Here is a 27,313-nt window from a genome sequence, read left to right on the forward strand (position 1 = left end):
TTTCCTTTAATCTCTTCTTCCCTGACATTCAGGTCATTTCCCATAAAGGAAGGCAGAATTCATGACAGGAATTGAGATATTTGCATCTTAAGGGCAGAATGAGGGCAGAAGGGTAGAAGATAAGGGATAAACTAAAGTGTAGGTAACTTTGGGACAGATTCAATTATGGATTCAGACACTTCTTAAAGGTGTTTACAATACAGGTATTTTCCCTTGAGGTAGGTTTCTAAGCTGACATTAAGATCAATAGATATCTAGGGTGAAACTCCTTAGCCTAAGTCTAGGTGCTTTGCACCATACCCTAGGGTATGCAAGACCTCTGTGTGGGCTGGCAGGTGTGACAGAGGGCTTAAGGGAAACTTGCACTGCTCTGGAGAGGCAGCTGGAGGCCAAGCAAGGTACTGAACATCACTTAAACTGACAGAAGGTGATGTATTTGGGCAGCTAAATCCCACTTTGACTCGATACTGCCAGTGGAGCACAATTCTGTCATTGACCTACAAGTGCCTAGTGCCATTCAAGATGCCCTTGGCTATCCCATCTCCAGCTGCTATAGTCCAGGAGTGTCTGGCTTTCCCTATTGGCTCTGTGTCATGCCTGCCAGTCCCATGTGAATGTCTTTGCCGTCTTAGGTGAACTTAGATGTGTCCTAGTCATAGACCTATGTTTATGTATTCTTTAGGATGAAAAAATATCTTCTAGACTACATTGATTATACTGACAAGGGTGTCAATTCAACTGCCGCTGCAGAGGCATCTCCATAGGTTTGATATGGTCTGTGCTATCTGAGGCACCTAGAAAGGAAGACCCATGCTGTTCTGGAGCAGGAGCTGGTCTCCAGGTGGGCTACCCAGCTGAAATGCAAGTAGTCCTATGTGCATGCACGTGACTTGAGCCCCAGCTGCCTTAAGCTGAGGTGTCTGAATGATGGAAAAATGGATTCCTAAAGTCTTTCATGCTGGAAGCAATGTCGAGAGGTCATGTCATCCAACCTGCTGCTTAAAGCAGGACCAACCTTGAGTCATGACTACGATAATTACTTTCATGCCTCCAAGTATCCCCTTAGACAAACAAAAGCAGCCAAGTCTGGGTTTATCCAGATTGCTTACTGCTTTGCCTTGTGTCTAAACACTGGAGAATTCACAATCTCGATACTCCCCCCACTTACCACATCCATGGGCAAATATTGCAGAAAGCCCAAAGGAGAAAACCTGGTGATGCTGGAATCTCTCATATCCAATTGTCTGTACCCAGCACTCATGGTTGGGAGAAATAGCCAGGGTGAAAGCCGTCTTTTTTTTTTTGCCTTTTTTCTTTCCTGATTTGAATCTTGGTCTCTCATCCCCTGGGATCTGTGGAGTTTCTGTCTGAAGGATGTTCTACTTGATACCAAATACTTGTATCGTCATTGGCCGAGAGAATGAAAATGTAAGAGGAACTGTGTGATTTGGTGGTAAGGGAATCGGCCTAGAGTCTCTGCTTCAGTGAATATTCGTTCTTTAATCAATTGGTACGTCCTCCAGATACCCTTCACCTTGACTCTGTGGCCAGCCTTAGCCTCACTTAACCATAACGCAGGCAGGTACCTGTTTCCTTGGATCTCTCTAAATCCCCCTGTATGTGAATGGTGCTGTATAATAAATGGCAATAAAGGAGTTTTCTATGAAATGTCCAGCTACACACCGTAATTCAACTATTTCTCAAAGATCATATTATTCCTCCTACTGCATACATATAATAGGATTAAACTCTTAATATGTAGTGCTAACCTGCGCAGACTGTGGACCCTGCTTACTGCTGCTTTGTAAAACCTAGTTACAACAAGTACTTCCAGGGGTGATTTTCAGGGGTCGGAACTGGTGGGAGCTGCAGCCCCCTGAAGCGCCCCGCGCTAGCACCTATTTTGGAGGGCTTTAAAATTGGTGCTGGATCTTTCATTTCCACGGCAGCAGCTGCCACAGTCCGGTCACTTGTCATTTTCATGTTATTAATTCAATTCCATTTAGTAGCAGCCCTGTGTTTGATTTCTCTGCTCTTCCTACCTCACTGTTTCTTTTGGGTTTCTGCCAGCCCCCAGCCCCATTTTCTGAAGCCTTCGGTATTGCTTTAAAAATGCCCAGGGCCAAATAGAGCGGACAAAGCCATTAGCTTTTGGGTAGCCATGTAGCATCTCTGGGTGGGGAGATTTCCCCCTCTGTGCCTGAAGCACCTCTGTCATAATGAGCACACCACCTTTGATCAAATGAAAATCAAAGCAAAATGATGCTTCATCTCTCAGAAGACTCCCATCTGTACTCTCCACTGCCCCATGCCCGCAGTCAGGGAGAAAGCGAGGGCTGTGACTCTCCCATGACACAGCACTTGCCGTGCTGGATGCTGGCAGGAATTTGGAATGCCTTTTTCAGGCTTCGTCTACCACCGGCCCTGCTTTCCGAGAGCTCTGGGCAGTGGTAGCAGGCAGGTGGCAGCTCTTCGCTGTGGCTGTTTTCTGAGATTCAGAGCTGAGCAGCTGCCAGGCGGTGAGTGCTCATGGTGTGGAGTAACCCAAATAACAGAAGAAGTCTCATTTGAGGGATGGGGCTTGACAGTCAGAGGAAGGGGAGCTAAGCAAAGCCAAATACATTGAATTAAAACCTGGAGTTCAGAACCAGAAGGGAAAGGGTGGTGGGGTTTTGCCCTTGGCTGAGAACCCATGAGTACTATTTCCATCACACACAAGATGAAGCAGTGTTACTGGAGGCAGGATGCACAAAGTTGAAAGTTGTAGCATTTTATTCTCTCTGGTTTTTGTTGTTGTTATGTTTCATTTTGCTTTGCATCTAGAGTCCCCCTAATATCCTGCTGTAGCAAAGTCAGTGGCAGAAACACCTTGACCTTGACTGAAGCCCTGAACTGACTTGCTGTCTCCCATGCTGTGACCCTTGTGAGGAGGAGTGGGAGGAGATTTGGCACAACATAAATGTAATTTCTATCTGTGTGTCCCTGGGAACCCCTGCCTGGACACTCAGACAAGGGAGTCCATTATTACGTTCATTCAGATTGTAGGCAATTGTACCCTCTCTCAAATGATGCACTTTCAGTTCAGGCTCAATAAGGAACCAGTCAAATGCCCCATGTTCAGTGACTACTAACTCAAAAGAGAACTTTTGCCCAAGTGTTGAGCTCATGTTTAAGCCTAATAAAAGCCCAAGTCAGGTGCATGCCTGGATTTCCTGAGGGACAGGTACTAACAACAATAGAAGGGACTGGTGTGATAGTGTTTCTCTAACAGAAGAACAACAGAGAAACCAAAGAACAGAGCAGTGATGTCAAAAGAAGCAGTAGGAGTGTGACCTCAAAGAACAGATGCTTCTGGGTGAAGAGCTGGGAGCTGCCAGTATAAAGACATCATCCCTCGTGAACTGAATGGAGGCTGGATGCCTGTGGGCATGGGAGCCAGGCTGCCTGCAGCCAGCACGGCCCTGCTCCCCCTGTTTCCCTCTTTGCTCCATTGGGTCCTGCTGCTTTTCCTGGGCTCTGGAGTTTATTTGAACCTGCTCTGATCCACTTCTATCACTCTGCCGTTGCTGCTTGGTTGCAGCTCCTGGAGAGTTTCTTGAGCAGGGATTTCAGAAGCTGTGTCTGCTGAAGTATTTCACATCGTAGTTTTTAACCAGTTCTTCTTTAACCTCGTTGTTTGTTGGCTAAGGTATGTCTGAAAGCAGCAGACAACTTCATGTGCCAGCTCAATTTTACTTTCACACTGCAGGATCACTTTTATAGCATGTAAATGCTTTAAAACTATTACAGCAAGGAGAGTTTTTAAGTCAGAACTGGAGAGGCAAAGTCCATGCTGCATCTAAAAATTGGTTTTGTTTTGCTTGTAGAGATTACTGTACCTTCAAGTGACAGATGGGAATGTGAAAACTTTCTATCATCCTTGAAGATTCAGACGGGCTAATAGAGAAAAAATGTGAAAGGAAGAATCATCATTAAAATGGTCTTGAAAGGGATGACTTTCAAATTATTGTCTGTCAGCTTCTCCAGATGGCCTGAATATCTGACAGATGAGCAGTATTCATTAGTAATGCCTAGCAAAAAAAAAATGGCAAGGTTTCTTTTTGGTCAGGTCCAAAAATGAAAGGGGAAAAAGTAGAAGATGGAGGGGAAAGAAAGGAGGAAGATATTTTGAAGAATATTTTTCTCACTAAAAAAGTGACAGTACAGAAGGTATCATTCGGTTCTGGTTTTATTTTCTCTGTGCAGTACATATATCAAGCCTGACACATTCCTTTTGTTTTTCTAGGTGGAAAGACAAACTGGGTTTTCACAATGACACTGGGCTCCTTCCTACTTGAGAGGCTTCCCAGCCCCCCCCGCTACAGCAGTGCAGACCCCCTCTAACTGATGGCCAAGGAGGCCCTTTACAGTGCCCGGCCAGTCCCTTTCACTGCATTCATAGGGTATAACTGTGACTGGAGCTGAGGATATACAAAAAAGGAATACAATTCCCAGTGCCCATGTAGAAAGCTCTTAAAAAGCCCATAATCAAGGAAAGCCACCATTGGTTTAATTACCATTTAAAAATGCATTTTCTAGCAGCAAGGCTCTGAGGCTGAATCCAAAGCTAAGTGCCTCATTTACTGTCATCACTACCTCTCTTTACTGGTCAAACTGATGGTTTCCCCCATCAGATTTATGTGAATCATGTGCTTAGGTTTACCCTATGCAAGGGAGAAGGAAGGACACTGGGGAAGGTTTGGCTTTATTCAACAGGCTTTTGAGGATGCAATGATCAAATGGGCTGACAACAAAACAAGAATGACCCATATAGCAATCAGGGGCATGCTGTGACCTCAACAAGTGAGAGGAATAGCTGAGTCTGTAAAACAGGACTTGCTAGCTATGAACTGTCAGGACAGTTACAGACAATTAATTTATGGTGGGATGTCTACATGGGTTATTTAAGGCACATCAGATCTTTGGGTGGAGGCTGCCATTAAAGCCACAGCAGCAGTCCGAGGACTGCCCACCACAGGGACTTGCAAGCTTCCTTTTTTGTGCATTGACTTTTGCCGATCAGTCTTTGTCTTTCTGGGTGCAGTCATTTTGCCCATGGCAAAATCTGGTTAATGTCTCTTGCTTTATTAATCCTTCTGTATTTATTTTTTCAGACTTGCCTATATCCAAGCTTTCTTGGAGATATTAATAGTGGTTAATATTTTACCTCTTGGAGTAAGCTGATTGCTGCATGCCACAAATCATTTCTTTATCACTTCAAAGAGGAAACCTAGATCTGTGCCAAGCCATTAATGTAATTACTGTCCCTTCCCTGCTGCATCCACCATATGTAGAACCTGTTATATGCAATTATTTTCAATCACAAGCTCCACTCCAGACAGACAAGATCATCTTTCAAGTGCTAAGTGTTACCAAAATATGATTACACATTATAGCCACAGCAAGAGTGACAGGGAAGGCAGTCTGGGATGGACAAGGATTACTTTGGGCAGTTTACTATTGAGGCATCCACCCTTTGACCCCCTGGTTTGTAGTTTTGCAACTTGTAGGTCTAGGCAGCTCCTCACTTAGCACATTGGCAGGTTTTAGCTCACTTCTTGAAGGTATCCAGCTCTCTGCATGGACTACGCAAAGAGCCTAGTGGCTAAATGGGACCCTGTTAAACATTGAAGCCAAGCACTTAATCCCAGCTTTGCATTGCCAAAGCTGGCTGCATTAAGGCAGCCCTGCAGCTCTCTCCCATGTGCCTCGCTAGCACATTGAGCCAGCTGCAGCACTTGCAATAGCAGTGTTTCACGAATCGGGGAAAGGAGCCCGCTTCATTCCCAAATGCAGAACTGCTGCAGAAGAGCTGGTCTCTGACAGTGCCAACACCTCCACTGGTGCATGGCACGTCATCCAAAACAGCAGCCAAGTGCCACCAGTGCCTCCACTGCCATCTGACCCCATCCCACTGACTGGCTTCCCCACACCTCGAAGCTGCAGCCCCCTTTGTGAAGGTGCTGTCTATGGACTTGCACATTTCCTTCCCCTTTCTATTTCTTCTAATGACTGTAGTGGATAATGAAAGATGACAGGTGATGGTAATTACAGCACGGTAGGTTTGTGGGTTTTTCACTTCCCTAAGAAATCTTATAGGCATCCTAAGCATTTTAAGCAGCTGTAAAGATGGGTCTGGTGTCCCGGGTAGCATAGCTGGCTAAATACAAGAACTATAGGGCAGGCCAGGATGTGACTCTGGAGCTAAACCAGTAACTGCTCTCCACTGAAGCTGCAAAATTAGCTTAAGGATTTCTGTTGGGTTTGCAAGCCTTGGATTTAACTTAGATCTTTAAATGGAGGTTGCAGCTGTTCAGCAGGATCTACATGTTTCTGTGATTAAAAAAATTGGCTGTGAGTATGTATGGCTTAATAGCGGTAATAGTATGCAGCCTTTTTGCTTTTGCAGGGTCTGATCCACACATTTAGTTGCTTACAAACAGGGGTGGATTGATTAGAAGGGAAAGAACGGGCTGAGGGGCTTTTGTCCAAGTCCTATTAACACCATGGGCTTTGAGGCACACTCCACACTTTTAGTGCATAAAATAAGGGAGCTGAAACGCCAGTTCCCAGCTTTCCTGCCCATGCAGACCAAGGCACTATCAGCTCTGTTGAAGTCATGCACAGTCCTGCTGAAAGCAGTGGGACATTACAGGCACTTTTATACATATATACATACCTGTCGTGGTTTCAGCCCAGCGGATAACAAAGCACCATGCAGACACTCGCTCACTCCCTCCCCCCCCAGCCCTGGTGGGATGGGGAGGAGAAAATATAAAGAAAAACTAGTGGGTTGAGACAAGGACAGGGAGGCATCACTCACCACTCATGGTCATGGGCAAAAGATAGGCTCAACTTGGGGAAGAAACAAAATCAATTTAAATTACTACAAATCAAATCAAAACAAGGATAATGAGAAGTAAAAGCAAACCTTAGAACACCTTTCCCCCAAGGAATGTAGCCCCATGCTTGTGGCAGCACCTTTGGTCTCTGGCAGGTTTTGTGTTAGCTAAATGAAGCATGTCAGCTCGCCCGTGGCTTTATACCTTGTCCTTTGAATGTAAATGTGCTGCCACTCATGCTTTGGGGCCATGCAGTGGCACTGGTGTTAGGCAGCAGTTTCCTGTTTGATCTCATCGTCACAGTCAGTGCAGGCTGCAAGCAGAAAAGAAGCCACAGTGCTCGATGGCTGGTACTCCACAAATGAAACTTAGCACTGCTAAAGCCCAGCTGTGACTGGGGTAGGGAGGTTTTCTGACATAGCACACTAGTTTTCCCTTATTTGGTTTATTTATTTCTAGGAGGCACAGCTAATGGTGAGGCTAAGTGGTGGGTGCTCTGAGCTGGTTATTGGACAGTGTGGACTGGCTTTATGGGCAAGCATCCATATATGAGTGAGGCAGTTGCTCCTTTGGAGCAATTTAACATTACAGTATATTGCATTGCTAATGAATTTTTGACTGAAGGCCAGAATTTATTCTCACTGAAACTGGGCTTTGGACTTACAGAGATGGACATATAGAAATGGGAAAGAGGGTGTGACAGGGTGATGAAGAGGTCTGCCTAAGGAAGGAAATAAGTTGCCAAGGCTTGTGGCCACTGTATTCCGGGTAGCATCAGAGGCAGAAAGAGTGAACAGGTACATGTGTTTGGAAGAGCATGAGCTGTGTTTGGAGGGTGGCAGTGGAAAGTGCTGTGAGCAATAGTCGTGGGAAAAAACCCAAACAACAACCTGTAACTGCAACAAAACCTAAAGAGAGCTGAAAACAAACAGTCCTCTGTGAATACGATGGACACTAGACACTCTTGCCACCTGAGGAGAGTAATTGGCAAGTGCTGAGTAAGAGCTTGTTCTGGGTTTGGAGGGGCAGCATTGTTATGGTAATAGTCCTTTCATTTGCCTGCAGTGCTGCTGTTGTGCTCTCCTGGAAGAACTGGGCAGGAGGCTTTCCCAGGACCTATTTGTGAGGAAGGGCTGGCTGCCGTTTCATCTGGTCCAACGCAGGCGGCTGCAAGCCTGCCTTCCCTCCTACCCACTGGACACATCTCCCTGCCCCTCACAATGGAGCCTTTGAGCATTTGCGAGGTCTCCCAGACAGTCTGTTCAAGGAAACAAGTGGATTGAAACCAGCCTAGCCAGGGTGGTTCACTTTTGGCCAGAGCAGCTGTGGTCTGCCTCTGCCTGGGCTGGCACCAGGCAGGTTGTGGGCATCACAGCCAGTGTGGGAAGGGGTCAGAACCATAGCAGGACTGGCCGGGGCTGCCATGGTCCACCGGTCTGTGAGGCTCTCTCTGGCATCTAGGTGCTCTTCCTCCCTTCCCCAGCCATTCTCATCATCAGTGGTGATGTTCCTCCTTGCCCCACTGGGTCCTGCCCATTCCTAGCACTTCAGCCATGCTGTCAGCACTTCACAATGCCGTTCTTGCTTTAACAATTTAAGTGAGAACCAGTCAGGTTTTTTCAGAGTCTTAAGCTGTCTTTAACAAATGTAGATCCAGTTTTGGCCTAAGTTCTCTTGTATGAGAAACATCGTTTCTGAGAATTTAATTAGAAGTGACTATCATTTAAATGGATTTTACCAGCTGCCATTGGCTCTGCAGCCCTGAAGTTAAAAAACAGATGATACTGTGAAAGCCATTAGCAAGGACTTTAGAAGCAACTGCCTCCAGGTCAGGCAAAGTTCTGACAATACCTAGCATTTCATGTGTCCTTAATTGCTTTTCTCCCTTTACAGCTGTTGGGTGAACGCACATCTCAGAGGGGGCTGCCTCAGGGATTTCTTTTCCATTATGTGATGTAGATATGGAGAGAGGAGCAGGCAATGACTGCTCAACAGGGAAAGGAAGAAGTAGACTTGAGCAGCAAGAAATTTGAACTTAGTGGAGGAAGATCTAAGGAGCTAATATTGGGCCTAAATAGGGGCAGATGTGCTTGGAGGAGCAGCAAAGGAGTTGCTGAGCTACTTTGCTAACAGTTGAGATGCTAAAAGTATTAAACATCTTTTGGAGAAAGATGAGATACCACTTCTGGACTTCAGTGCCTTGTTCAGGTGTGTCTCCAAGCAAGTCAAGAAAATAATAAGGTGATTTCTGTATCTTGCAGGAGCATCAGAAATACGAGAAGCTGAGGCATCTTGAGGATGGAGACAGTAGAAATGCACAGCTAGCTCCAGGCCCTGAGTCAGAATCATTCTCAGGACTCCTGTTAGACTGGTGTGATGTCCACAGTGCCTCTGTCACTACACCCAGGGCTTTTCTGCACTAGGAGCATGGCAGCAAAAGTGCTTTGCCAGGGAGCACATTGTCCTTATTCTCATTGTCAAGAGAGGAAAAAGCAAGGTGGTGTGAGGTCAAGGGACTTGCCCATAGTCAGCCAGTGACAGCTGTAGGGCTTGAAACCTTGTCCCAGTCCTGTGCTCTGCCTAACAGCTAAAAGGCACTACTGCAAACCCACACTGCAAACTTTTTGAGGACTTGCTTGCCTTTAGAGCCTGCAAAGTGTGAGGCATGCCCAGCCCATTATCTACACAGTGATTCATTTCCAATCGTATAAATAAGATCTGACACAAAGGAGGTAGCATTTAAATGCTGTAGCGTACATTGAAATGTTCTCTCTAGGCTCTCTGTGTAAGAAGTTTTGCCAGCTACACCCGCTTTTTGGCAGCTGCTGCAGTGACAGCTGAGAATGCAATATGATCAAAATGCCACTTCTAGCATCCTAGCAAGATCTTGTGAAGGGAAAGACTTAGCCAAAACACATCTGTTTGGGGCAGCTTGAGGGCTGGAGAAAGCAAAGCATTTTGTGAATGTTAAGCCAAGCATGATAATAGGTAAATGGCTCAAGACCTCAGTTGTTTTAGCTGAAATTATTTGAGAAAACTTTGTGGAGTCGGTACCTGTGTTGTGAATTGATTCAGGTGACATGAAACCATTCTTCCCTGCTGTTGTGGTTTAACCCCAGCCAGCAACTAAGTACCACACAGCCGCTCACTCACTGCCCCCCACCCAGTGGGATGGGGGAGAGAATCGGGAAAAAAACAAGTAAAACTCATGGGTTGAGATAAGAACAGTTTAATAGAACAGAAAAGAAGAAACTCATAATGATAACAATAATAAAATGACAATAATAATAATAAAAGGATTGGAATATACAAGTGATGTACGATGCAATTGCTCACCACTCGCTGACCAATGCCCAGTTAGTTCCCGAGCAGCAATCCCCCCCCAGGCCAACTCCCCCCAGTTTATATACTAGACATGATGTCACATGGTATGGAATATCCCTTTGGCCACTTTGGGTCAGCTGTCCTGGCTGTGTCCCCTCCCGAGTTCTTGTGCCCCTCCAGCCTTCTTGCTGGCTGGGCATGAGAAGCTGAAAAATCCTTGACTTTACACTAAAGATTACTTAGCAACAACTGAAAACATCAGTGTGTTATCAACATTATTCTCATACCAAACTCAAAACATAGCACTGTACCAGCTACTAGAAAGACAATTAACTCTATCCTAGCTGAAACCAGGACACCTGCCCTTTGAAAAGGTGAAAAACAAAGGAAAATGACAATGGATTAGCACAACTGTCACTTTTCCTGCTAGAACCTTGATAGACCCTGGTTGATTGTTGTTTTAATTAATCAGAAGCAATCAGCTTGTAAATGCTGTGATTAACACAGCTTCTATTTAACCCCACGTTGAGTTTTCCGTACAGTACATGTAGCAGTTCTGCAGAGTAGAAGGGGAGTCTAAAAGCTCTCAGGTAGAAGCTCCAGAAGCTGAGGATGGCTTCTGCTGCTGAACCGCCAATGCTGCCTCCAGCCCACAGACCAGCTGCAAAACAGTGTAGCAGAATGCAGCAGTAGAAGTCCAAATGATTTTCTACTGGTTTTAGGAGAAAAAGAGATTTTTTTTTTTTTCCCTCTGAGATTCCCAAATGGCAGTTTGACACTTTGATTCCCAAGTGGCAGCCTGTGTTTAAGCTAATGGCAATTGCTTGTATAAACTCGTTTCCTTTCTCTCCATAGGTTTGTTGATCGGCTCTGGTTGTGCCCTCTATCCTCTTGGCTGGGACAGTGAAGAAGTCAGACAAACCTGTGGTAACCTTTCCAACCAGTTTGAATTGGGTGAGTCATCATCAGAGCATCTCAGCCACATTAGACTCTTCTATGTGTTGTCCATAAAAGCAAACGAGGACATGAGCACAGGCTTGGAGAAGCAACCCAGTTGCGTGTGGTAGGGTATTCATATTGCATCATTCTGGTATGGTGCTAAGGCAGGGGATTTCAGATAGATTTGCTGGAAATATTTTCCAGAAGAACATTATAGAAGAAAATTAAGGAATGTATGCATGCACGTATATATATTTATATTTAAGACATCAGATTTAATGGTCTTGCATTATGGTAGCTAACACTCCTGGAGATCTTGACAGGGTAGGCAGAGGCATCATGTCACAGCGCAGGTCAGGGTGATTGACAATGAGTGAAATTAGCTGTCTTTGACGCCTGGTATGTTTATGGCCTTCTAACCCAAGCCTAAAGAGTATGGTTTTGGTTACTCACATCCTTGGTAAGCTGGTAAATAACATTTGATCCCTATGTCAGCCTTCTCCTAAACAAGCCACTGGTCTTATTGTTGATGACTGCACTGAGCGCTGAATGAGAGCCAGGGATGTGGCCAAGCTGGGCTCACGTCCATGTGGTATGGGGCGAGCCACTTCTAGAGACGGCTCTAGAACACAAGGGCCCAGCAGCAACCTAAGGATTAAGCAATGGGGATGATCAGGATCTGATGTTTGAATGCACATCCAGGTCCTTGTTTAGCTAGAAGGATCGATGCAGCTGCTGATACCCTACTGTGTAAGTGGTCTCTGATCCTGTGTCACTTGAGGACAAGGGGGATCTGCAATCCTCCTGAAGGAGCGGGAGAGACTGAGCACCCTGACCCTCCGCAGGCTTGAGAGCTCCCACTCCTAAGCACAGACACACACAGCTCCCCATTTCCAGCCTCTGCAAGTTAAAACTTACGGTTAGTGTTGGAAACCTTTTCCATAGCTGTGTGTGCAGGGCTTGTGGTAGGCTGGTAGTAATCCCAGTGCAAATGACAGTGGACAAAAATGGTCTCCTAGGGTTAAACACAAACCTGCTGCATTATTTTTTAATTTTACACTGATACTTCTGTCAGGCTTCAGGAGCAAGGAGTTTTGTTTCCATCTCCAAGGTGTTTCTTGTGAAGATATGCAAATGAATTGAGGTTGAAAGATAAAAAAATATTGCTTTGGGAGAGATGCTCCAGGTCACCCTCCCTCACACCATTCTTGTGGTGTTTCAGAGTGCATTTGATCTGGCATGGGACCAGAAATTCTCATTACCAATATCAGCACCCATCTCTACCACCCCACTGATGTTGTTATCAGCAGTCATTAATGGTGTTGCCCAAGGGATGAGTAACATGCTTTAGAAGCTTTACCTTGTTATTCTGAACTCTAATATCCTTCTCTGCTATTGATATTAAAATTTTTTTTCAGTAAAGTATAAACAGTTCCTGCAACTTTTTTATTCACCTAATAATTGAAAGATATGCACATGAAGGAGAGCTAGCAATGAGTACAGAAATGTACAGTTAACTAGCAGAAAAAAATGTCTCGGAAGAAAAAAATGTCCCTAAGATTCCCAGCTCCATGGAAAGGTGTCTCAAAGGTTGTAGCAGAAAGACTAGGCAAAACACTGCAGTAACTGTTGCAGGAACAGTCAGGTTCATTGCTGCCCATGGTCAATCCTGTGCAGAAGCCTAAAGTAGTTCCTAGCCAGCCCATTTAGCAGCACCACCACTTGCAAGGCCGGCTAGCCCCTCGCTGGTGCACGCTGATGCCTGCTTTTCCATGCCAAGCATGTGAGCAACTCTGCTCCTGTGATTCCTGCTTGTGTCTCCTGACAGCCTGCTTGTTCCCAGGCTTCAGTCATTGCTTTCCCCAGAGTGCAGAAAAGTTACCTTTCCAGGTTTTTTCTCTGCAAACTCACAAGAAGGTGGGTGTCGTGCCAGTCTGAGCTCCTTGAAGACAGCACTTAGGCAGTTACAAACTGTGACCTTAAACACAGTCGTGCCCACAGTCTGAGCAGAGTCTCCGAGACCACCTTCCCATCTCAGTCTTGACTCATAAGTCAGATATTTGCATAAATTGAATCACTCTGCCATTAGAGTCAGTGAAGAAACCCGTGTGAAAAATTTCAGCTGACAGCTTTCCTTCCAGGTACGCATCAGGACCGTGAGATGTATTACATTAACTGTGAAGGCATGTACTCTTACTGTATTTTCTGGACCCAGAGCATGCAGGGCATGTGTTATGCATGCCTAAACTTGACAGGAGTGCTGGTCTCGCCAATCTGCTGCAATCGTATGTTTAACGCATTAATTAACAGATTATAATGAGAGCTGAAATTTGCTGTAGTGATTTCTACCAGGCAGCTCTGCAACTAAGCATCTCTTTTCCACATACACTGGCAGTGAATTTAAAGCTTAGCTAGGATTTTTTTACTTAATATCTGTGCCCGGTTGATTCTGTGTTGGCAAAGTACTCTGTAAAGAAGAGGTACTGTCTGAGGGCCATTTAATAACCACACTGGCCATCATCTTTCACAAATACCTCTTGGTTGGTGATAACCCAAACCCGCTAGGCTTTTCTGAATCATTAGAGACTGGCTTACTCATTATAGCCTACAGGCCAAAAATGACGTTTCAAAGACTTAATCTCACTAAGTCTCAAGACAAATTTAGGTAAGTATTGCTTTCATTTGAATATTTAATTTGATTAAGCCACAATGATATGTTTTCTATTCCTGAGTCTGTGAAATGAGTTGTCTCAAGAACCACACATATACAGGCTGCATTCAAAATCTGCCCTCAAAAAAGCTGAGCTGCTGTGAGCCCTGCACTGGTTTGCTGATGGGAGAAATGGTGGTGGTGGGAGTGCTGGTCCTGCACCTCCTGCTGCTGTGGGTGCTAGCGAGGATGACACTGAAAGCCTAATTCAGCAGGTTACTCTCAAAGGAGAGGGTGTTCAAAGGGACACTGATCAGTAGACAGCACTGAGCCTCCTCTTTGAGGATGGCAGAGCAACTGCTGCAGCTTGGGCCACAGGGAACATATGCATGTGGTTAGGAAAGGAGAGTTAAAGCACACCAGCTTTGACCACAGAGCCAGCAAAGGCAGAGGTTCAGCACTGAGATTCATTCTGGACTTACAAAAGGCGAGGGGAAAAAGTGTTTGAGATTGGAGGTAGAAAAGATAAGCCAGGAGCTGCAGTCTACTTTATAGGAGTATGAGAAGGACAAGAGGCAGGTACAGAGGAGGGACTGCAAGAATTCGCTTGAGAAGCGGCTGAATTTTGCACTGTGAAATGTTAACCTGAAATATTCCAGAATTAGCAATTAAATGAAGATTTTTGCTTTACCAAAACAAGACAAACACCCACTCCCTGTAGCATGCTCATAACTAGATAGAATAAATAAATAGCAATGCTAGGAACCCATAAAAAAGCTTAATCCTTAATGGGTGTGCTAGATAAGAAGTGCTTCTCCATGTCTTCAGGCACTCTGAAAAGGCATTGGAATAATAGGCACTCCAAATGGTGCTGAGATAGCCCATATTGTGAAGAGGGGACCCACTCCCTCCACCACCACCAAACACAAACATTTCTGTTTACATTCCAAAGCAACATTTAAAAAGGCTGCAGGAAAAATAACCTGCCTTTAATTTACATAAGTGGAATTGGGTACTCTTTTCTAGAAAACCTGAGCTGACACTGTGAAATGCCCAGCAGTTTGCTGCTCTCTTTAAAATTGGATATTTATTTGTTTTTTTATTAAGCGAATGATGTCCAAAAGGTTTACTTAAACATTTATGTATTTAATTGGGCTAATTTTTTTCAAGCAAATGAATCCCTACAAACAGGAGTCATTCTTCAACTGAAGATATCCTGCCAAGGACAACCCCATTTGTTGATTAAATTACATTGAATAGATGTAGCTGTTTTGCTAATGGGGATGGGGCGTAACCTCCATAAATACACAGAGAGACTGGTGCACCTGTAGAGGGGTCTGCTCTCTGCTCTGTTCTAGCAATCTGTTTTTGCCATCATGAAAAAAAGCACAGTGATAGATTAGGGCTTTGACAAATGACCTCTGGCAAATCTTGTTGGGGGGTTAAGGCCATGATAGGTCTCTGTCATGTTCCTCTGCTTGTGGTTCCCAGCTCCCTGATAGTTAGGGCCTGAATGGAGCTCTGTATTGCAGCATGCCATCTCAGATCACAGATGGAGCAGAGTTCCCATCGAAACACCAGACTATGAACCGGAGCAGTCTTCTGCCACTGTTCTTAGGGTGGTAACCCCTAGCAGTAGGGCGATATAAATAAATGGGGGCAAGAGAAAAAGAGGTATTTATGTTTTAAACCAACACAGTTGTTTGCTCAGTGACTAAGTCAAAGTCCTTAGTCTAAGGACTAGGCCACAGGCTAATGCCCAAGGCAGAGACTGAAGTTACAAACTAGCAGTGCTCTAAGTGACTGCCTTTTGCTTTTACCAAATGTCTGAGAGTGGATCAAAATCATCTTAATCTCTTGTCACCACGGAAGCTGTTATTGTTATGCTGCATTTTTTACACCCTGGAGTTGCCTGTGGGCCCATTCAGGACAGCACTGATGTGGCACAGCAGTACAGAGCTGCTGACTGAAGGGTGTGAAAGCCCGTCAGATCTACACAATCCAATGGTCTGCAAGAGGAATTAGCAGGCAGTTTCCTAAAAGCAAGCATCTTTATAGCATATCATATAGCACACATTCAGTTTTTCCGGGCTAGAGGCACTAGTACCATTTTGTTTTCCTTACTAACTGTACCACACAAGAATAACAGCTGAAAAATTAGGCGTTTAGCAGGAAATTCATTGAAGTGAGGGACCCTGCATTAAGGTGAGAATATGCATTAAAGTGAAGACTACACCAGACATTTGCAAAAACTTCCCCATTTTGCAAAACTTAAACCGTGTGGAGAAATCTTCTGACCTTGCATGCCTTTTTTAAAGGGCAATGCAAGTGTATACATGTGAATACATTAGTATTGGTTTTGAATGTCTAAAATCAATATGAGACTTCATTTTAGGCCATTGATTTCCCTAGGTGTGCATGTGGAGAATGCTCAGTTGTTGCGTGCTTATTTCTGTTGTGATGGGTGCAGAGGCAGCTAAATCCCACAGAAGGTCCCAGAGAGGACAGGGCACGCTCAGTTTAACTCACAAAATCAAGCCTCAGTTGGCATCTGATGAAACAGCACTACAAGACCAATACCTAAGAGCCCAAAGAGCAAAATGGTTATCTAGAGTAAGATTAAATTATCTAAACACAAATGACTCATGCCATTGTAGGGGCCCTAGAAAATTTCACCTGGTCTCCAGCTGCCACTTCCCTACCACCAGACATATGAAATGATATTATATACTTACCTTATTAACCTGAAAGAATGAAGACACTAAATACAAGATAAACTCAAATTTTTAAGTTTAACTACTTGGAAAAATTTTTTGTCTTCCTTTGAGGAAATATGGTGTGTTTGGGCAGTCAGGACTCAGCCTAGATGATGAATGCCTCAGAATTTTTTATGTCCTACCCCGTTTTGTGAGAGATTACTTTTTATGTTGTACATTTCCTACCTGGGACCTACATTTTTTTATTCTGCTGGTGATCATTTGTGCTAAAATGCATCCTACAAACATGGCTTGGTGTTTGCTGTATGTAACTACCTTCAGAGCTCATCTTTGAGTTTCATGATACTTTTCTTTGCTATTCAAGGCAGTGAAAATCATAGGTCTGGCAGCAAGGGCTCACATGGCTCAGGTGTGGCTGTCAGCACACCATGGCCTGCCTACCCACCTGGCAGCTGCGGCCACAGCCTGCCCGAAATGCATTCTATGCTTGATTGAGTTCATGCCATCCTTATGAGGTTGGGAACTGTCTCCTGCTCTGTTTCTTCTGCAAGTCCTTCTAGATCCTCTCCAGTTGTTCCATGTACTCTGGCTGTCACACTCCATCGCTACCTGTCATGCACAGAGATATCCTAGATCTGGGTGCTCAGCTGCAGCAGCAACCAAAGCAGATGGCTCCAAATGCACACCTTTGCTTGCCCTCTGTGGCAGTCCATCCATCTGAACTGCTGTGAAAAGGCTCTCTTGGCCAAAGTGGCTGGCTGGAGAGCAACTTAAAAGGCTGGCTCCCATCCTGAACTAAACAAGCAGTTGAACTGCCCTCAAAAGAAAACTCAGAAACTTCTCTGTTGAGGGATATTTGTTTCCAAAGATCATTATTATTAAGGTTCCCCTTTGCCACTTTTAGAGGGCTTGAAATATCTTAGAGAGAACTCTTGACTTGATAATTACTTTTGCTGTAGAAATATTAGAGTGAATTATCTTTAAAGCACTTTAAAAGCAAACAGTGCAGTTACTAAAACAACATTAAAAGCCCACCGAAAGCAGTGAATATAAAAAAACCCACACAATAACTTTGTCTACTGGTTAATTTGCCTTAGGTGGCATCATTTCAGCATCTGTCTGAGTGCTGACATACAGTGCCAAAACAATCAAGGAAAGGATTTAGAGGGTAGGACAATTTATTAGAATCCTATTAAAGGCAAAGGCTTCAAAGCTGTATTTTTCTATAAGCAATCTATCTGAAAAAGCCAGTTTTCTTGTTCGCAGATCCTCTGCAAACAGCTCAGAGATTTTACCAGTTCATTTTTTTGACTGGGGCTGAGCACAATCTTTACAAGCATACCTGAGCTGCAGCTGCTGAGTTCTTAGATAAATGAATGAATCAGTCTGCATGCTAGTAAAGAAAGCGTTTCATCAAGAAACATTTCCTCTTCAGTGCTACCTGGATAACTTCCATTCTTAAATCTCTGTAAGCCTTTGGTGACTATATCAAGGTCCACATATATTCTATCTAACATAAGGCACTTACCTTTGTTGACACAGTTAGAACATGGTGTTGTGGTTTAACCCCAGACAGCAACTAAGCACCACAGAGCTGCTTGCTCGCTCACTCTCCTCCCTGAGTGCAATGGGGGAGAGAATCAGAAAAAAAAAAAAAAAAAGGTAAAACTCATGTGTTGAGATAAAGACAGTTGAATAGGACAGAAAAGGAAGGGAAAATAATAATAATAAGACAATACACAAAACAAGTGATGCCCAATACAATTGCTCACTGACCAATGGCCAGCCAATCCTCAAGCCACAGCATCCCCTAGCTAACTCCTCCCAGTTTATATACTGGGCATGACATCATATGGTATGGAATACCCCTGTGGCTCATTTGGGCCAGCTGTCCTGGCTGTGTCGCCTCCAAACTTCTTGTGCACTCCCAGCCTCTGCTGGCAGGGCAGTATGAGAAGCTGAAAAGCCCTTGACTTGGTATAAACACTGCTTAGGAACAACTAAAACATCAATGTGTCAATGTGGTATCAACATTCTTCTCATCCTAAATCCAAAACACAGCACTATACCAGCTACTAGGAAGAAAACTGACTTTATTCCAGCCAAAACCAGGATGCATGGTCATCCAAGGACCCTCTGCAGTCAATAGAGATAAGCAGGAGCATCTAGAAGGTAACTCAGACCACCTGGGAGCAAGTACCTGGTGCTCTTTATTAATTGAAAAGGGGAGCTAAGCTGGTTGTTTGGAATCCCTTCATAGTTAAAGGGAGAAAAATAGGTGCTACTAGAGCAGGGTTTATCTGCTGTACTTTAAATGTCTACCTTAAGATGAAATGCAGTACACTTCTATAGGTGACTTTTTCTCCTTGTTGTCTCCAGAGGGAGACTGGGGGACTAGCCCAGTGTGAATCTCTGCACTGTGGCTGTCCAAAGAGAGGTGAAATTAATTTCACTTCCTGTAATATGTGAGCTTTCTGCTGGCTTCTTCCAGGAGGCTTGAGAGCTCCTCATTAGCAGGACATAAGCTATTTGCTCTTGGGAATTTGAGCATTGTAGTCGACACAAAGTATTGGTTTCTCCTTCATTGCTCCATGATAAATGCACACCTACAGCAAACTTGAGGTTTGATTAAACAAAATTATGTGATCCTCTAAAGAAAGGAGGATTTGCTCATATGAGTGAGTGTCTGCATACAGCAGAACTGAAGAATTTCAAGTTGGTACTTCTTTTTACATTTAAGGGCTTTTATGCATTTAATTACAAACCAAAATATCCATACTATTTCTTTGACCAATTATAAGTAACCAAAATAGCTTGATCTGTGCATGCATAAGAAATCATATATTTATAAAAAAGATAAATCCATTTAGAAAGTCATATCCATGCAACAGACAAAGAAACCAGCTTCACTAAATTTATTATTTTTTATCAAGCTATTTGTTTGGCTGCAGTTTTACCTTATATAGCTTCTTTCGTTGTTTCACATAACTACTTTAATCCTTTCTGGATGCACTCCAAGTTTTAACTTCTTTTCCTGCTTTTGTAGCTGATTTCACATGACGGTTTTTCATTGTAACTGTGTCAAGAAAAAAATCTTCAGCTGTTTAATTTATCTTGGCTTTGTTTCAAAATAATCGTGCCTTCTTATTAATTAGCTGATTATCTTTTACATTCATTTGTGGCTTTCATATCTCCAAATCCCTGTATATTCCTTAAGATCACACTCCTTACTTTTTTCTCTGATTATTTTCCAACACCCTGATTGATTACATGAATTCACATTCCCTGTAGTACTGCACTCTCATGTGAAGCTGTTAATTAGAGTTCCTGCACATCTTTTTTCAAGTTGGAATTGTAGTTTTTATTTTTGAAGGTATATTATTTGTATTCTTCAGCCTGGCTAATTCTGAAACCTTTTTTCCTTCATCTTGGAAAATAGGCTGTACTTAAGGTTAAATGATTAGTGTTTGCCAAATACTCCAGGCTGCAAGCCCAGGGTAGTCTTAACATTAACGGCAGAGAAGGTACAAATATTTAAGATGCTAAAACTTGCAATCAACAGGTTTGCATCCAAGACACTTTCGTGTTCTGGGTATTTTTTCATAAGTGTCAATTATTGGTTATTTTAGATGAAAATCATATGTTATTTCCAGGACCTTGATAACTATACATGATAACTATTTATAAGACATCATGAGTAGAAATTCTGGTAAAATTCTGTTTTGGCAACTGGATCCTGGCACAGCTCCATGGTAGATCAATTATCTGCAGATTTTCTGTTGCCAAATTTCTCTCACTCCCAAATTTGTCTTAATCTTTGATTGCTTTGTATATTGAAGAGGAGGGGGGAGCTAGGGGACACGTATCATGGCCTCGAAGATCATGTTAGAAATCAGGAAAAGGCAGGGAAGTGTTTTTTAATAAGCCCATCCATCACTGCAAAACTACCCTTCCACATTCTTTGATTTCTTTTGATTTAGCAAATATTGTCTTATGTTCTATGAGACTTTTTTCTGCTGAATCTTCTTTTGATAGTGTCCTCACTCACCTTGCTTTTGTCCTTTATCTTCAGGAACTGCAATTCCTTTCAATCATTTTACAAAAGAGAGGAGTGTAATGTTTCCACTCTTTCCTTCTTTTATTTGCTTGGAAAATGGCCATCCATCCCTACAGCTGCAAGGTCTGTTATTCTATGATTCCAGGGTTCATCCTGACACTCTCTTGTTGCCAATCCCAGTAAAACAAATGTGAAAACGAAGTTCTTAATATCTGGCTACAAATTTACGTGAGCTGACTTGGGACAGCCCTGCTTCACTGAGCAACCAAGAGCTCCAATTATTTATGCTCTCCTTTACCAAAAGAACCCAAACCAACCAATCCAAGGATCCAGAACTAACCAAACGCTGAAGCTACAGCTTCTCCCTCCATACTGACCTGTCAGGTGAAGACTTATTTGTTAAATGCAACACCATTTCTGTGCAGAGAAGGAAACTGCTGTGATGCATGTCATCTCTATCAGCTAGAAGGGTACTTCAGCTGCTGGGGAATTTACTTTGGCATGAAACCAGATCCAGCCCATCTTACGAGCAAGAACGTGTACACATTCTTACATGCACCTCCATGCCCTCAATAGACTGGCACACTTCTACCTGTATATATGTATTCCTATGCAGCCTTAAGGAAAACAACAGCTTCTCTGTCTTCGTGTGTGTGAAAATTGACATGGTTTCAATAGTTGTTTTAATACTATCAAGTAATTAGGTGGTCTTGCTCTTCATTTTAGAGTTTTGACATTAAAAAAATGGGAAACTGTAATGCAGCATTTGTAATCTTTAATATGATGGGCTCCATGAAGCCAAACTGCTCTACTTGATGGTTGAATTTAAGCCCCAGTTCTGCAAAGATCTTAACTGTTTGCTTATCTCTGAATACATGACTAGTCCCACTGATGTCAGTGCAATAAAATTTGAACATGACAAAGGGTCCTTCTATGGTATGTATTATTATAATATAAAAATATAAAGCTAGAAAGCAAAGTCTATCTTCTCTAACATATAACATTTCTATGAGTGTATTTTGTTTCATTTGATGTTACATTTAATTACTCATTAACCCTGCTTTTTATGAAGTTTCCTGTTCTTTTTAAAATGAATGTTTAATATCAAAGCAAAGCAGAAGTCATTTTACAATTTAAAGTGCAACTAAATTACCCAATTATTGACAACCAATAATCTTTCTTTAGGGTGCAGTGGATTAAAATAGGTCATACTTGTAGTAAAATGAGAACACCAGAGCAGAAACATAAACTCCAAAATATTTTCTCTCGTTATGCAATACACAATTATAAAAGGGGTAGCATTGTTTCATTGTGACACGTGGCTATGCAGGGTAGGCAATCATTCATTGCAACAGGTACCTTTGAGATGGATTATCTCTGGCCTTATAGCTATACTTAGCTATGGACCTAGGACTTACCTATACTTACAATGAAAAGTATAGCCAAGTCCTATACCCTCAGACACCTTCCCCGCTACAGGCTCTTCTTCAGCACAGTAGCTTGAAATGCTGTTCTGCTCAGCATCATCCAAGTACAGATCAAGCTATTTTATCTGAGGCCTCCCATTGCTCCTGGCACAGGCTGGAAATAATGGCCAGGTTTATTGCTGTGTTATTATTGCTCTAAGGTCAGGCTCCCGGCTCTTTCATCCGTTCACCTGCACTCTCCCTTTCTTTCATTTTTTCATCTTGACCCAACACAGACTTGTGAACTACATTGCATTTGTTAGATCAAGAGGCTGCCTGTCATGCCTCAGAGCATTAAGTAGGGCAGTGGTCCTTAGGGTAAATGGAGCATGGTATGGAGAAATAAACAAACATTATTCTCTTTAGCCAAGGCTGAATGTGCATGTTGTATCTGTTGAGCACATCTCTGACACTGATTTAACAGCTCTTTCTTCTTAATATGTATTGCGTACACAGTCCCCCTCTCCCACTATCAGGGCACAAAAGTTGAAATCACACCATGCAGAAGTTCATATTTACTTCATTCTGTCCCACTTAGGTCACACCTTTGGGCAGTGCTGCCAGGTGATTCTTTAAACTCTTTTTAAAGTAGCATTTTAACATTTATTTTCTCTACCTGGAAGCATCATGATGAGAAAGTTTTACTTTTTCAAGCTGCAACTACAATTCCCTAGTATTTTTAGGAATACTTAGCAATTTAAAAAGACCTATCAGATGGAGTCTGTCTTATCACAAGAAATGCTTTAGCACGCCCCACCCTGGTATAAACGTGATCATTTTCAAAGCAATCCAATGGATTTAGACATATGGTTTATGCTTAGGTCTGGCTTTGAAATTCCCAGTGGAAACTGTAGGCAGTGGCAAAGCAATAGATGGTCCAGAGACAAGTCTTTCCAGGGACTGTTGTGCAATTGGGCAAGGATCAGCATCAGTGACATTGCCAGGCACTTGGAGGCTCTCCATGGTTTCTGATGGTCTTCTCTTTAGGAAGTCAGACTCTCTGTGTGGTCTTCTGCAAGGAAGCCAAGAATGGTGTTAATCTACAGAGCATAACCAGATTACAAAACCAAGTAAATCTCTCCATCTGCTCCAGCACATTAAGCAGAGAGGCTCATGAGCTCAAGCCAAGGCCACAGCTCCTCAGTTCCTCTGGTCACATCAGGATCTTTGTTTCTCTGGACACTTCTTTAAATAAAAAGTTTTGTGGGTTATGAATTCAAAATGAAACAAGTACTATGCTTCCCGCTTGTCGTGGTTTAACCCCAGCCAGCAACTAAGCACCACGCAGCTGCTCACTCACTCCCCCCCCATCCAGTGGGATGGGGGAGAAAATCAGGAAAAAGAAGTAAAACTCATGGGTTGAGATAAGAACGGTTTAATAGAACAGAAAAGAAGAAACTAATAGTGATATTGATAACACTAATAAAATGACAACAGTAGTAATAAAAGGATTGGAATGTACAAATGATGCGCAGTGCAGTTGCTCACTGCCTGCTGATCAACGCCCAGTTAGTCCCCGAGTGGCGATACCCCCCCGCCCCCACCCCCCAGTTCCTATACTAGATGGGACGTCCCATGGTATGGAATACACCGTTGGTCAGTTTGGGTCAGGTGCCCTGGCTGTGTCCTGTGCCAGCTTCTTTTGCCCCTCCAGCTTTCTCGCTGGCTGGGCATGAGAAGCTGAAAAATCCTTGACTTCAGTCTAAACATTACTTAGCAACAACTGAAAACATCAGTGTTATCGAGGTTCTTTGCATACTGAACTCAAAACATAGCACTGTACCAGCTGCTAGGAAGACAGTTAACTCTATCCCAGCTGAAACCAGGACACCGCTGTGGTGTCAACCTAAGATCTTCAGAGTGGTCAAGACCATAAGTGTTGCCTCCTACTAACATCTCCTTACAAAGCTGGCCTGACAATATCCTGCAGACAGTCAATGGACATGCTGTCTGCCTTGAGGCATGCTAATGTTTTGGACATGTTGAGATATACAGACAGACGTCTTGTGTGTCTCGTGCCTAAGGCAGGATTAGCCAAGTTGATAATTGCCTGAACCTCAAGCCTTGCCCTGTAGGATGCCATTGGGACAGAGTATGGACATGCCACCTGTTTCAGCTCTGTCTTTCTAGATGGAAACTCTGTTACCTTCTGCTCTCTGGAGGGAAGAATGGTTTCTGCTGCTTTTTCCAGAGGGTGGGAAGGAAGTGTTGTATTCCTGTTTGTGCCTTACTGAGAGCACTCACTGCTCAAAGCAGGGCGATATCACCCAAGATGGCAACACAGGGAGAACCTCAGTTGTAATGAGTCCCAAGCACTCAAGATCAAAATGACCAAGATGTTGTCCTGAGGAGTAATAGCAGCCGTCTCCTCGCTTTTCGGAGATCTCTGAGGAGGCTTCCTCCCTGTTGCAGCTGCTGTTTTCCTGATTTCCTCTTCTACTGCAGGCACAGTGGTGCCTGGAAGGGGAGGAATCACTTTATGGTCCACCGTGGGATTCCCCAGCACCATTCGCTGGTGATAAGTTTGGCTGTATAAAGATACTGAGGCCATTAAATATATTCAAGGCCATATTGTGACACTGCTAAACACATTAAACAAAAGATCAGTGAAGTTTTCAGCAATGAGTTGTGGCCTTGGGTGATGACAGGGAAATTTCTCTATTTTTGTATTTCTGGACTCCATTCCTACAGCAGCCCCCATGCAGGTAGTCCCCTGACACCACGTTCCTTCACAGATGGTCAGGATTGGTGCCTGTGCGAGGGGGACATGAACAGGTTCCCCACAGCCATGTCCTGGGTTATTGTCACCCAGCAGCTTGCAGCTGGGTTCAGTTTCGAGCCCTGTCACTGCGATGGCTGAGCTAGACCCACTCAGCTCTTTCTGAAGGGAGCAGGCCCTGGCCCAAGTTACCTGCAAACCCTCAAAATCTCAGTCAAAAATAACCAAAATATCCTCAAATGCTGGCTGGAGGAGGAGAAGAAAGAGAAGGGTGGGAAAAGCCCTCTTCCGACTGCAGCCGCTGCGGAGAGCGGTGCCGCGGGCGCTCCCTGGGCTGGGCGGGCAGGGGGACGGCTGCCTTGTGGCTGGCGCGCTCGCGGTGCCGGCAGCCTCAGCTTCGGCTCCCACGTGGTGTTTCCCCCGTGTGTCAAACAGCAGCTGGCCAAGCTAGCGAGCTCAGAGGCCTGACTGCTGAACCCGTATGGAAAATGAAGGGGAGCCATTTAAACAGCTTGGCTTCTCTAATTGCTTGAATTACGCCCTGTGTTCCCTGTCTGAGGTGGACATACAAGCGGGCAGAAAACTAGAAAAGTGCTTTTTCCTGGGTGGGCAGAAAGGAGGGTTGCGGCAGCGCTTCCTCCCCCGGCTAACGCTGTGCCGCGTCGCTTTGTTTCCCTTGCAGGGACCTGCCACATCGGCTGGGCCTACTACTGCACGGGTGGGGGTGCGGCGGCGGCCATGCTGGTGTGCACCTGGCTGGCCTGCTTCTCGGGCAAGAAGCAGAAGCAGTACCCCTACTGAGCTGGCCCCGGTGCGCGGGCGCTGCCAGACGCCCGAGGGGCTTGCCGATGTCTTCTGGAAAACGACGACGAACAAGACATTTTTAAGTGCTTTCTCTCTGGAGTGGGCTTGGGGTGGGACAGCAGGTGGCCCCAGGGAGGGCAGGGAGGTGAACAGCAGCGCAAAGCCACCCGGCCGGGCTGGAGAGGGACGGGCTTTCTCACCCGAGCCCGCTCGTGGTCGGCTCCGCAAAAATATAAGCAAGGAAAACTCCGCTTTGGCAAATGGTGAAATTCTGCGTGCAGCAATTAATTGAGAGGTTGGTGAGGGGATGGCAGTGCCGGCGACTGGGGTAGCGCCCGGCAGCCCCTTGGCATGGCTCCTAAAAGCACACACGCACGCACAGATGTTGACCATGGCACAAGATGGGTAGAGAGGAAACTTTTTTTGGTGCGATTCTTCTTTCTTTCCCTTTTTTTTCTTTTTTTTTTTTTTTTACTTCTCTCTGGTGGTTTAAAATTCAGTGTTGCAACACTTTTTAATCTATACATTAAACTTAATAAAAGGACCAATAAGCCACTTTATCAGTATTTTGTATATTCTCTACACATTTTTCTTCCCCAAACATTTAGCCACTGCTTATTCAGCCCTATATAACTTTTATTAAGCCTCTGTGTTTTCAGCATTATTAAAAAAATGCAACATAATTACTTGGCATATGTAGCCTTTCCCTATAGTACTTTTATGAAGTGCAGTAAATGGACATTTTTCTGTCCATTGGAAATTCCACTCACGGTACTGTAGAGTTCTGTTGGTTATGTACAACTAACAGGAAACTTCTTCCAGACGTAGATTTCTGTTGCTGTTACGTTTAGCTCATTGATGTCGTATTGTGCTGTACCATGTTTATTATTTCAATATTCATTTTTGTAAAAAAAATATATATAATATGTGCTATTTTATGTTTGTGTTTGCAAAATCTCTGTAAATAAATTTTTCCTTGATCAATACTTGCAATGCATGGTCATGTCAATAGATGAAAAAGTTCCTTTCCAGATCCCCATTGGAAAACAACTCAGAAATAATCATGACTTTTATAACCATGCTGTATCCTTTTCCCCTGTAAAACACATACATTTAGGGTTCAGTTACACTGCCTGAGGATAGACATCTATTGCCACTGGAGGCTTTCTGGCATATCCCACATTTTTCCCTAAAGCTGTCAGGTGTCCTGCAGGACTTCTGTGAGACCTTCCCCATTTTGTCCTGGCTGCTGCTGTGGACTCAGCATTTCACACAGTATTGCATATCCCTGTTTAGGTGATTGAAACAAGCCCTTACTTTCTTAATTGCATCACTACTGATCAAGTATCTACCAGGCAGTATTCCCTGCACAAGACACTGGCACTGTACACACAAAACTCAAAAACAATCTTTTATTTTCTTTAAGAAAAACAATGTGAACTTAGAGCATGGGAACTTGTAGGGTAGTTTCAATCATGATATTAAATGATGTTACTCCCTTTCAAATTTGTTTTTCTGCTTGTTTTCCAATACAATATTTCTGTTGTGTATTTCTAAGTTACCTTTTATGTTCTAGTTGCAGTTCTGCTGGTTAATAACACTTGTAGTTGTTGCAACTCTGAAAACGTGCAGTTGCTTTGTACATTATGCTGGGCAGCTTTTTGGAGGTATGTGGAAATAGCAATGTTAGCTTACAGTGATCAGTCCTGATATCGCTGAACTGAATTTTATCGAGTTTCATTATAGGCTAAGCACT

General features: G+C 43.8%; 1 protein-coding gene across 3 annotated transcripts in view; it reads left to right on the forward strand.

Annotated features, from left to right (window-relative positions):
* Positions 1–27,313, forward strand: part of LHFPL6 (LHFPL tetraspan subfamily member 6) — a 155,979-nt gene that overhangs the window by 119,416 nt on the left and 9,250 nt on the right. For 2 of the 3 annotated variants that reach the window (XM_069802797.1, XM_069802796.1), the window contains exon 3: positions 11,061–11,159. In XM_069802797.1, the coding sequence (XP_069658898.1) occupies positions 11,061–11,159 (99 nt within the window). Of the gene's footprint in view, positions 1–11,060; positions 11,160–25,435; positions 26,544–27,313 lie in introns of those variants that run through there. The other variant, XM_069802794.1, reaches the window with a different exon arrangement.

The sequence above is a fragment of the Haliaeetus albicilla genome, chromosome 15 (assembly GCF_947461875.1).
Source record: "Haliaeetus albicilla chromosome 15, bHalAlb1.1, whole genome shotgun sequence".
Lineage (NCBI taxonomy): Eukaryota > Metazoa > Chordata > Aves > Accipitriformes > Accipitridae > Haliaeetus > Haliaeetus albicilla.